This window comes from Puma concolor, chromosome D2, assembly GCF_028749965.1.
Source record: "Puma concolor isolate L17-30 chromosome D2, mPumCon1.1.hap2, whole genome shotgun sequence".
Taxonomy (NCBI): domain Eukaryota; kingdom Metazoa; phylum Chordata; class Mammalia; order Carnivora; family Felidae; genus Puma; species Puma concolor.
In genome coordinates, this window is record NC_141677.1 from 13,478,682 (window position 1) to 13,494,558 (window position 15,877).

At 38.4% G+C, this 15,877-nt stretch overlaps 1 protein-coding gene across 8 annotated transcripts in view; it reads left to right on the forward strand.

Annotated features, from left to right (window-relative positions):
* ARID4B (AT-rich interaction domain 4B) overlaps positions 1-15,877 on the forward strand; it is a 157,549-nt gene that overhangs the window by 140,647 nt on the left and 1,025 nt on the right. For 5 of the 8 annotated variants that reach the window (XM_086679639.1, XM_086679638.1, XM_086679641.1 and 2 more), the window contains 3 exons: positions 2,544-2,657; positions 4,915-5,130; positions 6,698-6,844. In XM_086679639.1, the coding sequence (XP_086535765.1) occupies positions 2,544-2,657; positions 4,915-5,130; positions 6,698-6,844 (477 nt within the window). Of the gene's footprint in view, positions 1-2,543; positions 2,658-3,323; positions 3,480-4,914; positions 5,131-6,697; positions 6,845-12,099; positions 13,860-15,877 lie in introns of those variants that run through there. The other 3 variants (XM_086679640.1, XM_086679643.1, XR_015241548.1) reach the window with 2 other exon arrangements.

The following is a 15,877-nucleotide window of genomic DNA, read 5'->3' on the forward strand; positions in this document are numbered from 1 at the left end:
TCGCTGTAAAGATAGGATGTGTACTTTATGTAACATACCGGTTTTTATTATGCTAGTTTGAGATTTTTAGCTAAGCTTAAAGAGATGTGGGACAGATCAGGTGAGTTAATTCCTAATTTTCTCACACAATTTTTTTTTCCCTTTTTTTCTTTTTCCAGCTTTAGTGAGATACAATTGATGGAACATTGTCACACAAATCTTGACTTAAAACATTTCTTTTTAAAAAATAAATATTGGGGCACCTGGGTGGCTCAGTCGGTTAAGCGTCCGACTTCAGCTCAGGTCACGATCTCGCGGTCCGTGAGTTCGAGCCCCGTGTCGGGCTCTGAGCTGATGGCTCGGAGCCTGGAGCCTGCTTCTGATTCTGTGTCTCCCTCTCTCTCTGACCCTCCCCCGTTCATGCTCTGTCTCTCTCTGTCTCAAAAAAAATAAATAAACTTAAAAAAAAATAAAAATAAAAAATAAATATTAAGTAAAAGATATAATTGCAGTTCAATTGGGATCTTCTTTGGTTTTTCACATTCACGCATACAGCTACAGTATGTGTGCCATAAAAAAGAGATACAGTAGCTTCTGATAGAAGCAGGTTAGCATTGCCCTTTTGAATCTTAATCTTGACTAGGTTGAAAAGAATGCAACTTAAGAAATACTCCTGGGGCGCCTGGGTGGCTCAGTCGGTTAAGCGTCCAACTCTTAGTCTTGGCTCAGGTCATGATCTCATGGTTCGTGAGCCATGGGATATTCTCTCTCACTCTCTTTCTCTCTCTCTCTCAAAATAAATTAAAAACCAAAGGAAACTTTAGAAGAAGTACTCCCAAATTTAGGGTAACAGAGACCATCTGCTATACCAGAGCAAAGAGAGAATTGATCTCTCTTTAGAAATAAATTCTTGGGGCGCCTGGTTGGCTCAGTCGGTTGAGCGTCCGACTTAGGCTCAGGTCATGATCTCGCAGTTCGTGGGTTCGAGCCCCATGTCAGGCTCTGTGCTGACAGCTCAGAGCCTGGAGACTGCTTCAGATTCTGTGTCTCCCTCTCTCTGTGCTCCTCTCCCGCTCATGCTCGCTCTGTCTCTGTCTCTATGTCTCTCAAAAACGAATGAACGTTAAAAAAAAATTTTTTTTTAAAAAGAAAGAAATTCTTAAGCATTTATTTCATATGGCCTTATTTTAAGAAATTTGTCTACTGATACCAGAGAATTCACATTGTGTCAGAAGTAAAAATGTAAATTTTACAATTTAGATTTAGGATTTCCCTCCAGTTGGCTTACACATTTACTTACTTATATCCAGTGGCTTCCATTACTCTTTATTTCTTGCAGCTGAAAGCTTCAGAATTAAAACTCTTTTAGGGAGAAATCTGACAATTATTTTTAAGATTCTGTGCTTCAATATAGTCATTATCTTCATCACCTTCTTTGTGTTTTATTTAAGTTGTTATATTAAAATAGCTTTAGAAGAAGTTATTGCTAAGATGTAATTAAAAAACAGTCTAGAAGTTGCAAACAAAACAGTTAATGGCCTATTCCATTTTTGACCAAGGAAGCCATGTCTTATATACTCGACTGATATTATCGTTGGTAACAGGACTAAGAAATATTTTTTGTAGCAAACATGACATAATTTTTATCACATCTGTATCATGTCATTATAGTATTTTAATACTATAGTAGTATACAGTATAGTATTTCATTGTACTGAATAGAAACAGGACTTTATTAATCTCCGGAAAAGATAGTCTGGTAGATGATATATATATAATTAGAAATACATAGAAACACAGTAGATGCTGTGGACCAAGTTAATAGTATAGAGAAAAATGTACTGAAACTATAGTTTGGAGTAGTTGCCAAGCCATGAAGCCTGGCCGGTCATGGAAAGTCTTAGTGAAGATGTAGGATGTAGGCTAGTCCTTGAAGAAAAGGAAGACATTTATGAAGTTTCAGGATAATTTCCTACCAAGAAGGTGAAACGTTACATAGGATTATTATGCTGGATTTATAAATGGTATATGTGTTAACCAGTGCCCTGCCAGTGAAGTTACTGTTAAAATAAATAAATTGGTAAAACAGCTAAGTGTGAATTACTACTAAAATTTATCCCATTAATATGATGATATTTTAAAGTTGTTAATATCATTGTAAGCTATATCATTAATGTTTTCATCTGTAATTAAATCTTAATATTTTGGTTCTATTGAATTTTCGCAAATTTCAGTTTTTATTTTCATCATTTACCTGTTTTTGGAGTTACTAGACTCATAAACTCCCAGTTCTATATTGAGAACTATTTTTAGTTTGTATCTGATTTTTCTAAGAAGGATGTGCATACTTTATTTGCTTTTTTAAAACTCTTTTATTATGTGTAATAATTCAATTAATGAAAATTTATTCTAAAAATTATAGTAATTCTATGATAATTTGTAAAGCTCATAAAGAACATGCATAGTTTGAGAATTGTTCTATGCTTCTAAAATGTGAGATTAATTTATACCTAGGAAAGCTTGATTTTATTTTGTGTTACTTAATCATTTCTTTTCCATCGTAGCCTGTACAGGTCAGAAAAGAGGGAAAGAATCTCAGGGAGGAGGAAGTTCATCAAAAAAGCAGAAGCGAAGCCATAAAGCAGCAGTGGTAAACAACAAAAAAAAGGGAAAAGGCAGTAAGTGTGAAACCTCTAATTATTTATGTATAAAAATACTGGCGGATATGTTTCCCCTCCCCCCCACTCCCCCATTAAGAAAGGGGTATTCAGGATATGGGATAGTTAAATATTTTGATTTTTGTCTCTACCGTCAAAAAAATCACACAGAAGTCTTCTGATCCTAGGTAAATTCTAGGATTAAGCAGTCTGGTGTTATTCAGCAGTGGTATTGATTGCTGATGAATGACCAGGTAATCCTTTTGAAAATAATAGCCAGTGTAATGTAAACTCAACATCTTTGTTAGTTTTATGTCCCACAGTTTTTCCAATTGCCATTGTATGTATCACATATAATTGAAAATGCTTCAATTATATATTATTTTTATTACAGTGAAATTGATTGCTTTGTAATTCTTCAAGGCAAAATCAGACTGGAAGAGAACAATCAAGGTAGCTTTAGAGCTGTACCTCCAACAAGTCCAGTCTATTACTTTTGTCGTTCGTACCCCAAACTCTGTGTCCCAAGAGCAGCTAGAAGCAGTACTAAAGATTTAACTTTAGTAATGGCTCTGTTTGTTGACCAGCAGGAATTTATATACTGTATTTCTCCTGAGAGCTGCACATTTAATCTCTCTTTTGTAGACAAAGTGAGAAGCAGAAAATATGTAAAGAATTTTTTTTCAGGTGCCCCACACTGACCTCCTGCTGCTCTTCCAGGAGACTCCTGCCACCTCCACTGCCTGACCTTTGCTATCGGCCGGCTTGGCTGCACTTCAGTGCAGAAAAGGGTTATGCGGCCAGCTCCCCGAGGTTCTGCTGAGCCCATATGACTTCCAGGCGGTGAATATGGCGTCCCTCGGGGCCCCGGGCGGCTGTGCTCAGCAAGGCCGTGAAAGCCGGGCTGAGGCAGACCACTGCATCAGAGCGGGGCCAAGCCTTGGGTGGCTTAGCTAGCAGTTGCCAGGGCTTCCAGAGCAGCAGTGGGGGGTTTGGGGGGGATCCTTTTGAGATGTGTGTAAAGGAGTGGTGGAGTTTCTTCATTCTCAAAACACCACAGTGGGAGGAGTTGCTATCTACCTTTCCTATCTAGAATACTTGTCAGGCTTTGAAAGCCCGACTATGCCTTTTTTGGGATAGCTGTTAGTAGATAAAGAATCAATAAATACATGCCAAATTGATCACCAATTATTTGGAATAACCAACAGGATATTTAAAGTGTTACTACACAGTGATGTTTTTGTCTTCAAGACTTTACCATTTAATGACAGGTCCTAGGAGGGCTCCTCTTCAATGAGTCAGTTAATGTATTCCTATAATTTAGCGGTATAGTGGGTATATTTAATTGTATTCAAACACTGTTCTGTAGCAGTAACAGTTAATTATATTCTCCCATTTTAATTATTGGGCTTAAGGCTTGATATATCAGAATGAGGAAGCCATGCTCTGAGAAAAATTTAGTAAAGTTGAACTAACTCATGGAATCTAAGATAATACTTTGTATCCAGAAAGGTAATCCATGGAAATATCAATCCCATCATCTACTCATTCACATGGTTAAACAGTCAAGGTTAAGCCTTTCTGTTCCAGTACTGAGGCTTTAATCAGCAAAGGCAGTTGTAACATAATTATTTTGCAGATTTGTGAAATCTTCATAGTGAATATATTTACCAGAGTATAACTGATGGTTTATTTTAGTCCACAAGCTACGACGTAGGAGTTACTTAAGGAAAAAAAAATCATTGTCACATCAAAGTTTAGAGTTCATTCCCAAAGAAGTTTTTTTAAGGAATTTCATGATTATCTTTCATTGTTTGCTTGTGGCCAGAGGAGTAGAAAAAGTGTTACATGTACCTGTTCTGTATACGACCCAAAATGTGAAAATTAAGTTGCTACAATGAGTCACTTAAAAAGATGCTGTATTCTATTTTATATATAGTAATCTAATAGAATAAAAAGCCATTCAAATCTATAATTATGATACATTTGATAGTCTACCAGGTATAACGGAAGATTAGTTTGAATGTTTTTTTAAAAAAATTATTATTGGCAATTCAGGTAAGAAGCATTTTTTGGTTTTGGTTTTGTTTTCCTAAACTGAGATGCTACTGTATTTATACATGACAATTTTCCAGGTTTCTAGGCAGGGTCTATAAAGCAAGGTATTTATTTGAGTAATAAATTCATGCAGTTAATTTTTAAATTAATTTTTCACTAAAGTCTGTGACAAATTTTTTGTTACTTTTTACTCACGCTTTTCTTTCTACTTTTATTTCAGCAAACAGTAGTGATAGTGAAGAACTTTCTGCTGGGGAAAGTGTAACGAAGACTCAGTCAGTCAAATCGGTTTCTACTGGAATGAAGTCTCACAGTACCAAATCTCCGGCCAGGACACAGTCCCCGGGAAAATGTGGAAAGAATGGTGACAAGGATCCTGATCTCAAGGAACCCAGTAATCGACTACCCAAAGTTTACAAATGGAGTTTTCAGATGTGTAAGTGACAGCTAGTAAGAGGAAGAAGCTTCAGCCTAGTAATTTTGAGGCTAATCCCTCTGAAAAAGAGGCTGTAACCAAACTTGAGACATCATGACCAGTTGTAGTGTCGAGAGCATATTTGGATCTTGATTTGAATAAACAAATTGCTAACAGAAAAATTTTAAGGCAATTCAGGCAGATACCAACATTGAGTAGATATTTATGATATGATATTAGAAATTTGCTTTAAAACAACCTAGTCTTGGGGGTGGGAGTAGATGGGGTATAAATAAGACAAGATTTGCCATAACTGCTAATCACTGAAGCTGGGTGGTGGGTGGTATATGGGACTCCATTATTCTATATTCTCTATACTTTTGTTTATATGAGAAATCTCCGTAATAAACACTTTTCGAAAAAGATTATCCCAGCGTTTCTCACACACAGAGATATTCTTAGGAAATTGAAAACTGCTCTTTAGAGCTTTTAAAAATTTTCCTACAACTTAAAAGTTATATATACTCAAAAAAAAAAAAAAAAAAAAAAACACCAACCACACATTACACATACTCATAAAAATCTAAAGAAAGAACAAAAAGAGGCCAAAAGAGAAAAATGTATCCACAGTCCTGACATTCAAAAATATATTCAATTTTTAACATTTTGGTGTCTTTCCAAGTATAAGTTTTAGTGATACATTGTGGTGATACTGTATATGAATGAGGAATTTTTAGCGTGCATGTTTAGGTTATACACACGCATACATTCAACACATACCATGCATGTATTATGTACCAGGCATATATAGGCATACCTTTTTTAAAAAGATTATTTTATGTATGTGTGTGTGTGTGTATTTATTTATTTAATGTTTATTTATTTTTGAGAGAGAGACAGAGTACAAGCGGGGGAGGGGCAGAGAGAGAGGGAGACAGACTCCCAAGTGGGCTCCAGACTCTGAGCTGTTAGCACAGAGCCGAACGTGGAGCTTGAACCCACAAACTGAGATCATGACCTGAGCCAAAGTTGGACACTTAACCGACTGAGCCACTCAGGCGCCCCTAGTTTATTTATTTACATTTTTGAGAGAGGGAGAGAGACAGCATGCATGTAGGGGAGAGGGAGGGAGGGACGGAGGGAAGAGAAAGGGAGAGAGAATGAAAGAGAATGAATGAATATCTTAAGCAGGTTCCACACTCAGCATGGACCCTGACTCGGGGCTGATCCATGACTCTGGGATCATAACTGAGCTGAAATCAAGAGTCAGAGGCTTAACCCACTGAACCGCCCTGACACCCCTAAAGATTTTATTTTTAAGTAATCTCTAAACCCAGTGTGGGGCTAGAGCCTACAACCATGAGATCAAGACTCACGTGCTCCACTAACTGAGCCAGCCAGGCGCCCTTATGTAGGCATAGTTTCTCATGTTCTAGCTAGAAAAACAAATCTCAGGGAAACAAATGTTCACAAGCCTTGGTTTTAGTTTATCTGTCTTGACATTTTTCTACAACCATACTACATGCTTTCTTTTATATGGTAAAATTTTGTTTAAAAATACATACTGATGAAAGTTTTAAATTCGCAGCGGACTTGGAAAACATGACAAGTGCTGAACGCATCACAATTCTTCAAGAGAAACTTCAGGAAATCAGAAAACATTATCTGTCATTAAAATCTGAAGTAGCTTCCATTGATAGGAGGAGAAAGCGTTTAAAGAAGAAAGAGAGAGAAAGTAAGTGTTAACCTTCCTTTACTTAAACCAGCAGTTTATGACCCTACAGTTAGATTCATGTGAGTTTATGTCTGGGTCTTCGGGCAAGTTCTTTAATCGCTCTGCCTTATTTTCCTCATCTATAAAATGGGAAAGAATTTAAAGAAAAAATGATCTCAAGTCACAGGTCACAATGTTCACTTTCATGGAGTTTATAGATAGTCTGCTTTAAAAAACAAAACAAAACAAATAAGATTTCAGATAGTGAACAGCACTGTGAAGAGAGTAATGTTAAGGCAGAGATTGGATGGGTTGTGTTAGGTTACAAATGATCAGGACATGTTCATTGAGACCTGAATGACCAGAGGAAGCGAGAGAAGTTAAATCTGGGGGAAAAGAGTTCTCTTAGTCTGCCAGGGCTGACATAACGAAGTACCACGACTGGGGTCTTAAACAACAGGAAACGTATTGCTTATCTCCAAATACTGTCACGTTGGAAGTTAGGGCTTCAGCATAGAAATTTGGGGAGACACGGTGCTCAGTCCATAAGAGAGTCCTGGGCAGAGAAAACAGTATTGGAACTTTTGACATTTTGGGGCCGGGTAAGTCTTTGCTGATGGGGTGGGGGGGGGGGGGCTAGGCAGGGGGGGCAGGGAGAGGTCTGTGCACCGCAGGATGCTTAGCAGCATCGCTGGCCTCTACCCACTGGATGCCAGCAGCAACCTACAGTTGTGACAACCAAAAATGTCTCGAGACATTTTTCAGGTATCCTCTAGGGGGCAAAATCACCCCAGGGTGAGAACATCTGCTATGAGGGAATACATTTGGTGCCTTTCGGAAGCAGGAAGAAAATCATTGTGGTGAAAGCAGTGCAAACATCAGCTAGGTAGGCAGAGGCCGACTCCTGTGGGGCCTTATAGGCAAGGATGAGGGGTGGAGATTTTATTCTAAGTGAGACAGAGAGCTGTTTCAAAGTTTTAAACAGGGAAATGACATGGTCTATTCATAGTACTTAAAGATCACCTGCTGTGTAGAAAGCAGACTCTAGAGGGGCAGGGGTAGAAGGAAGCAGTGTCTGTCGATTAGGAAGCCCATCGCAGTGGCTTTGGGGAGCGGGCGACAGTGCCTTGACTGGGGTACTTGCAGGGAAGATGGAGAGCAGTCCGTGTTCATAGCACTTGCTGATGGGTATGGTGTGGGTGGAGCAAAGAGGAATTGAGATGATTTGTAGGTTTCCAGCAGGAACAAATGGCTACTTGGTGCTGACTTTGGAAACCGAGGAGGACCTAGAAAAGGTAACATTGTGGGTTGAGGAACACAGGATCAGACGTTTTGTTTTCACCATGTTACTTTTTTGAAATGCCTAGTAGGCATCCAAGTGGGATGCCAGGTAGACCGTGGGGTACGTAAGCATGTAGCTCAGCGGGAAGGCAGCACTAGAGAGAAAATTTTTTTTTTTAATTTTTTTTTTTTCAACGTTTATTTATTTTTGGGACAGAGGGAGACAGAGCATGAACGGGGGAGGGGCAGAGAGAGAGGGAGACACAGAATCGGAAACAGGCTCCAGGCTCCGAGCCATCAGCCCAGAGCCTGACGCAGGGCTCGAACTCACGGACCGCGAGATCGTGACCTGGTTGAAGTCGGACGCTTAACCGACTGCACCACCCAGGCGCCCCTAGAGAGAAAATTTTTAAGTCCTTGCCTGGCCATAGTACAGTAGTTAACTGTAAGCGGTTTGTTAAGCCCCAATACTTGAGTAGATCACCTAGAAGACAAATGTGGGTACAAAAGAAGGAGAGCTGGGGCAAGCCAGCTTTTACAAGTAGGGCTGAGAGGGAGAAGACTAGCAAGACGTGAGGAGTAGCCTTGAATGAAGAAAACCGATGAAGGTGTCCAAGAGTTGAGGAGGCCAGTGGTCATCTGTGCCAAATGCTGCTGAAAGGCCAGCAAAGCGGTCAGTGGCTGGGCCGTGCTGGAATCATCGGTGGCCTTTTTGAGAGCATGTACTGTGAGCTGTGGAGGTGCAGAAGCTGGTCTAAAGCTGATTCAGAAGAGAGGGGGAGGCAAGGAAGTAGAGATGGTGACTCTCTAGGAAAAATCTCACGTTTGCTATGAAGGGAACAGAGAAAGGGGACCCTAGGGGCAGGGGTGGGGGGACAAAGTCATTGCAAGCTTATGATTATGCTTCCCCAACCGTCCTCTGTTTCCACTGCTCCCATCTCTGATGAAAATCAAAGCACTTTGATTTTCATTTTCTTTTTCTTCAGAAGAATGTTCTTCGTTCCCTTTTCTGCTGTTGTGATAAGTCCTATACCTCTCCACCTTTGTCTAGGCTTTTTAATTTGTGGAGAGACTGAAAGTCTGAGTCATGGAGTGATTCGAAAAGAAATTAAATGTTAATATATAGAAAGTATATACAGAAGCATTCTGTCAAAGGAAGGGGATCAGGGTTTTCTTTGATAGGTAACCATTTTTTTTAAGTTTATCTTGAGAGAGAATGCACACACAAGCAGGGGAGGGGCAGAGAGAGAGAGGGAAAGCGATTCCCATGTAGGCTCCACACTATCAGCACAGAGCCCTGCGGGGCTCGATCCTGTGAACCATGAGATCATAACCTGAGCTGAAATCAAGAGTCCGATGCTTAATCGACTGAGCAGCCGCCTAGGCGCCCCTCCCCTGATACATAACCATTTAAAAATAATTAAAAATCAACTATAAGCATACTATTTAAATTCTTGTGCCAGCGCTCCTTATTCTTCCATCGCCTAAGCCTTGTTAGAGTGTTTTCATGTAGTAAGATGTCTACCCAGAAACAGCTCCTCCGAAACAGTGTTTGTATGTGTGGTCACCATAGATTCTCTGTAGCAAGTGATTCTTATAAATGGATGCCTTCCCTGGGGAGTTAGCAGTAAAAGTCAGTTCCTAAATACTATTTAGAATATCAGTGGAAAATGACTATCTCAGCTGTTCAAAGAAATGCAAATCAAATAGGATACTATTCCTAGCCAAAAAAAAAAAAAAAGTATAATTGAAACCAGTGCTAGGAAAATACGGTGAAATTTATATTTTATGCATTGCTGGAAGCATTGGCACAATTATTATGGAAAACAGTTTGACTATGTATTTGGAGAACTAGCTAATTCCGGTTCTAAGAAATAGGTCCCAAGGAGAAATATGTAATGATAAAGAAGTTTGTCATGGTAATATTTATAATAACAGATAGAAATTATTTAAGTTGTATTATCAAGTGATACATTGCATGGAATAAAAAGAAGTAGACATTTAAAATTTTATTTGTAACACTCAAAATATTTATTATATTGTTGTTAGCAACAGGAAGACACTAGAATTAAATAAGTTAAAGTTCATAAATACAATGGAATACTATTCAACTTTGAAAAGAAAGGTAGATCTATATATGTACCAATATGGAACAGTCTCCTAAGGTAAGTTGTTAAGTGTTAAAAAAAATAATCAAGAGGGGTGGCTGGGTGGCTCAGTCACTTAAGTGTCTGACTTTGGCTCAGGTCATGATCTCAGGGTTTTTGAGTTCAAGCCCTGCATCAGGCTCTGTGCTGACAGCTCAGAGCCTCGGCCTGCTTTGGATTCTGTGTCTCCCTCTCTCTCTGCGCCTCCCCTGCCTGCATGCTCTGTCTCTTTGGCAGTAAATTTCATATTAAAAATTTTTAAAAATAAATAAATAAATAAATAAATAAATTAAAAAAATAAATAATCAAAAGTCAAACACTATACTATGGTGCTTCTACTTATATTTTCAAAGTAAAGTTATAGCTACACATGTTAAATTTGCATATCCTATCTCTAGAGGCTGGAGAGGACATTCCTCTAGAACAGGGATTGGAACATTTTCTGTAGAGACAGTTAATAAATATTTTGGCCTTTGTGGGCCAAGGGGCCTCCTTGGAACATTTGACCCTGCCATTGTAGGTGTAAAATCTACCATAGGCAGGAGGTAAACAAATGGGCGTGACTGTGTTTCAATAAATTTTATATATATATAGTTTATTTAAGTAATCTCTGCACCCAATGTGGGACTTGAAGTCACAACCCCGAGATCAAGAGCCACACACTCCGACAGCTGAGCCAGCCAGGCACCCTTCCAATAAATTTTTCTTATCAGAAACAGGTGAGGCAGCTCTTTCTGCCCATGCGCCTGTCCCAGTGCTTTTAATAAAATCACCTTTTTTATGCCAAACAAACAACAGGTGGGCCAGATTTGGCCTTGGGACAGTAATTTGCCAGCACCTCTACTAGAGTTTTGAAGACTGAAGCAACTGGTAACAACAGGGAAGTGAAATTTGGAGGACTTAGGAGGGTTTTCATGAGGCAGAGATTTGCTTTTCCACCTTAAATTCCTATACTGAAGGAATTTCTTTTACCTTGTGCTTGTATTCCTTAAAACATTTTGTTTTTCAAATATTGATTTATAGGGACACCCGGGTAGTTCAGTTGGCTGAGCATCTGACTTGAGCTTAGGTCATGATCTCACACGGTTTGTGAGATTGAGTCCCACATCGGGCTCTGTGCTGACAGCTTGGAGCCTGGAGCCTGCTTCTGATTCTGTCTCACTCTCGCTCTCTCTGCCCCTCCCCACTGTGCTTCCATGGGCTCGCTCGCTCTCTCTTTCTCTCTCTCTCTCTCAAAAATAAATAAACTTTAAAAAATATTGATTTATAACAATGAGAGAATTTCCCTGAAGAAACTAACGGATGTGTCATTTGCTTTGTATGCGAAGTGCAGGAAAAAGCAGTAGTCAAGCCGTGGACCCTTTTGTTCCAACACTAAGAATCACTCTCATCACCCTTTAAATTTGTAAGAAACTCTAAACACAGAAAGATGCAGGAACTAGGAGGAAGGAAAAGATTTTTGGGTGGATTACCACTTTTTCTTATTGGATTCAAAGTTCTTTTTGATGTTTGTCTCACTGTTGCAAAGTCGATTCTTGGTTTTATTTCCGTGTCTTAATAGACTGGGTGCACAATTGTTTTTTTCCTAATAAGATCGGTGTGGGAGCGGCATTCCCTGATCTGTCCCTTTTCCTTAACTCTGTATTTCAGGACTGTCTAGAGCTACTTGAGATACACTGGTTTTTCCTTTCTTTACATCATGGCATTGTGACCTTTGGACTGCTTTTGCAGGCTTGAGTGATTTCAGAGAATACGACAGGCTTTTAGCTTACGGGGCTGGTGTTTTCTTTCTCTCTGTTGTCGTATGTACGTTTATTAAGCCTTTGGTTTGGTTTCCCCTTTCTTCAGGTGCTGCTACGTCCTCATCCTCCTCTTCCCCTTCATCCAGTTCCATAACAGCTGCTGTTATGTTAACGTTAGCTGAACCGTCAATGTCCAGCGCATCACAAAATGGAATGTCAGTTGAGTGCAGGTGACAGCAGGACTTGCTAAAGCACTTTGCACTTAATGGCTGTTGAGGGCCACGTCTTTTTTTATACTGCACAGTGGCACAAAAAAAAATCAGACAAGCACTATTTTATATTTAAAAATTGTTTCTTGACAAGCTGACTTGGCACTTAAGTGCACTTTTTTTATGAAGAAAAAGTACAATGAACTGCTTTTCCTCAAGCAATAATTGTTTCCAACTTGTCTGGGAATTGTGTGTCTGGTAACTTGAAGGCCTTCCACTGTGGCAAATGGAGGCTTTTCACTGCCTGTAGAGACAATACAGTAAGCATAATTGTTAGGTGGGCCGGAACATGTCAAGATAACTTACTGTATATGTATTCCCTTGTATTTTGTTAAAGCTGGAACATTTGATATTTTTCCATTTATTTATGAAAAAATACGAACCTATTTTCATTTGTACGAGCTAATTGTTTTTTAAAGCAAGTCACCTTAAGGTGGCTTTAATTGTATAAGTCAAGCACATGTAATAAATTCCAAACCTGCAGTTAACAGGATATTAGACATCAATCCTGGTAACCAAATATTAAAGATTCTCTTTAAAAAAAGACTGAACATGTTTACAGGTTTGAATTAGGCTAAAAGGTCTTGCAGTGGCTTTTCATGCCCCTTCAAATTGGAATGGAACTACTGTACTTTGCCATTTTTCTATAAATCAGTATTTTTTTTTAATTTTGATATAATACATTGTGTGAAAAAAGAAAATGGCTAATAAACTGTATTAAATCTTAAACAATGTATAAAGATTGTACTTAGCCAGTTCAAAGTGTATATTTATTCATAATGAATTATAACAGTTATATTTTTGTGTTTTCTTGTAAATGTTTCTTTTTCCTTAAATACAGATAATTCATTTGTATTGCTTATTTTATTATGAGCTACAACAAGAGGACTTCAGGAACAAGTAAACTGTATTAGTATGGTTCCAGGTTGTTGATATGAACTGTCTCAGAAGGATGGTTGTTATTTTAAGTATAAATAGCTAATCGGGGTGGTAGGCCTATAAAATTAAATGCCTTGTATAAAATCCAAAATGAACGCAAACTTGTTTTCACTTGTATTGACTTTATGTTGTATGATTCCAATCTCTGTTCTGTTTGGCACTTGTATTTAATTCTACACCTTTGTAAGACATTTGTATATTGCGGATGTGTTCATTCAAGCTATTTAATACCTGGCACTGTTAATACACAGTACTTTACTGTACAGACTGTTTTACCGTTTTAATTGTAGTTCTGTGTACTTTTTTTGGATGGGGCTGGCATGTTTTATTTGTTTTCTGGCAATACGACATGTGAGAATTTCGAAGCGTTTTGTTGTAGATGCTAACGTGTCAGAATCCTTTACATTCAACTTTTCTAAGAAAAGCATTTTCAGTCTTGTAGTGTGTGCTTACAGTAACTAATTTTGTTGAAAATGGTTTCAAGTTATTCAAATTTGTACAGGACTGTAAAGATTTGTTGACAGCAAAACGTTGAAGAAAAAGCTTATAGAATAAAAGCTATAAAGTATATATTAGGATCTGCAAACAATGAAGAATTATGTAATATATTGTACAAATGTAAGCAAAGGCTCTGAAATAAAATGCCATAGTTTGTGAATCCTTGATTTTGTTTCTAAAAGATTAAGTAATTTTAGTTCATTTCTGTATGTGATGATTGACTGGAACATACATCTCCAGCCTGTATTATCCAGAAGGGGTTAATTGACATACCAAAAAAAGGGAATATTATACCTATAAGAATTAAAAGTCCATTAACGAGATTCAGGATTTATTAGGCATTTTTATATCTTTGTATATACACTATAGACTATTTTGCTTGAGTCTGAATATGAATATTCATTCATCACTTGGAGGTTTGTCTAAAGAAAAAATTTTTATTTTCTTTAACATGTGGAACCATTACCAGCAGCTTTTTTTTCTTTTTTCTGTGTTACAATTTCATTGGACTTTTATTTTTAGTGCACTCTGCCCCACTGCACATTGGAATCATCTGGACATTGTTAAAACAGTGATCAGTACTCCTGTGCCCTGTTGGTGTCGGGCGGGGAGGGGGGCGGGGTGGGCAGTGGAGGCCATCCTCCCATCCCCCCAACTCTAGACCCTCAGAGTTGTATTCAGTTGGTCTAGGATGGTACTTGGATTTAGATCTTTTTTAAAAGGTCTCTGGTGATTTAATATGCATCTGCTTTTTTCCACATTAAAAAAGATCAGTATTTAGATTTTTATGCCTCATTTAAATGAACTTTCCACCTAGAGGCAATCCTTTCTTAATAATTTTTAAGGCCTAAAAAGCTCAAATGTATAGTTTTAAAGCACCTTTGGGATGACCCTGTATTTATTGTTACAGAAATTTGTTTAATGGATGATTTTTAAACTGTTGTAGGACGGTGCTTCCCAAAATGAAGTCTTAGAATACCGGTTCTGGGAAATGCTTTGGGAATTCATTGCCAAATATATATGCTATATATAGCATTTTTTCTTCGCAGAGATTCGGTGTTGGCATATTAAAAACCGAGAAGGCCTATGAAGAGACCCCTGGCTAACTTCCTTTACCTACTGTTTTCACTCTTACCTGATCATGAAACCCTGTTTTTCAAGGAACTAATATCACGTACTTTGTGTGTTATAGAAACAGTGATTCCAAATTTTGTTGGAATTGAGGTTTATACTCTTGGGCCTCTCTGCCTTCCTGCCTGTTGTGAGAATTCATGGTATTACCAGAATTTGACTCAAATTCTCCTCTGGTTACCTAGACTATAGTTTATCAGCCTAGTTACAATGGATGGAAAAATTAAGATAGATGTTTCTTATAGTGTTCTCCAAAACCATTTTTTTTCTCCTGAAATAACCTGAGGGTCAGGTCTTGTTAATTTTCTTAAGTGTAGGGAGATTGGGGAAGCCGAAGCAGAATACGGAAGACCACTAACGTATTTTCCAAAGTTTTTTTGTCTGTATCTTTCTATGAAAAGAGTCCGTATATTTTAAACTCTTCAGAGGCATTATGTGATCTCTAAACAGTTAAAAACCAGTTCTGAACAGCAGTGGGGATCATTTTTAACTGTCCAACCACAACCTCTTTCATCCTAATTATTTTCCTCCAGGAGTGTGTGCTCCCTTTCGTTCTTTGTGAGCCCATTTCTCCACCTTTCTTTTAATTTTAACCTATTTAGGGATTTTTGACTACCATCATGATGGGTTTTGTGTCTATTAGATGTGATCCCCAAGCAGCAATAGTCTCATGGTTTTATTGTGGAAGTAATCTATGTAAGGCTTAACAAAATATGTGCTAAATTGTACAGTCAGGGAAAGCCAGTGGTTAGGAGTCTAAAGGGGGCGGTGAATGAGCATACAGGGATTATGATGACAGATGTGATGGTGACACACAGGAGCTGCAATCCTTAAAGTAACGTTTGAGGGAGTTTCATCTAGAAATGGAATGTGTAGGTAAGAGTGGAGAGGAAGAGTCAGGAAAGGCCAGATGTGATGAGGTTGCAAGTGCTACGGATAGGAAATGATTCTTGGAATAATGCTAGAGAGAGTGGGATTGGGAGACCTTCTGAAAGAAAAATTGAGTAGAATTTCTTCACTGGACTACATAGGATAGATGGAGCGAGG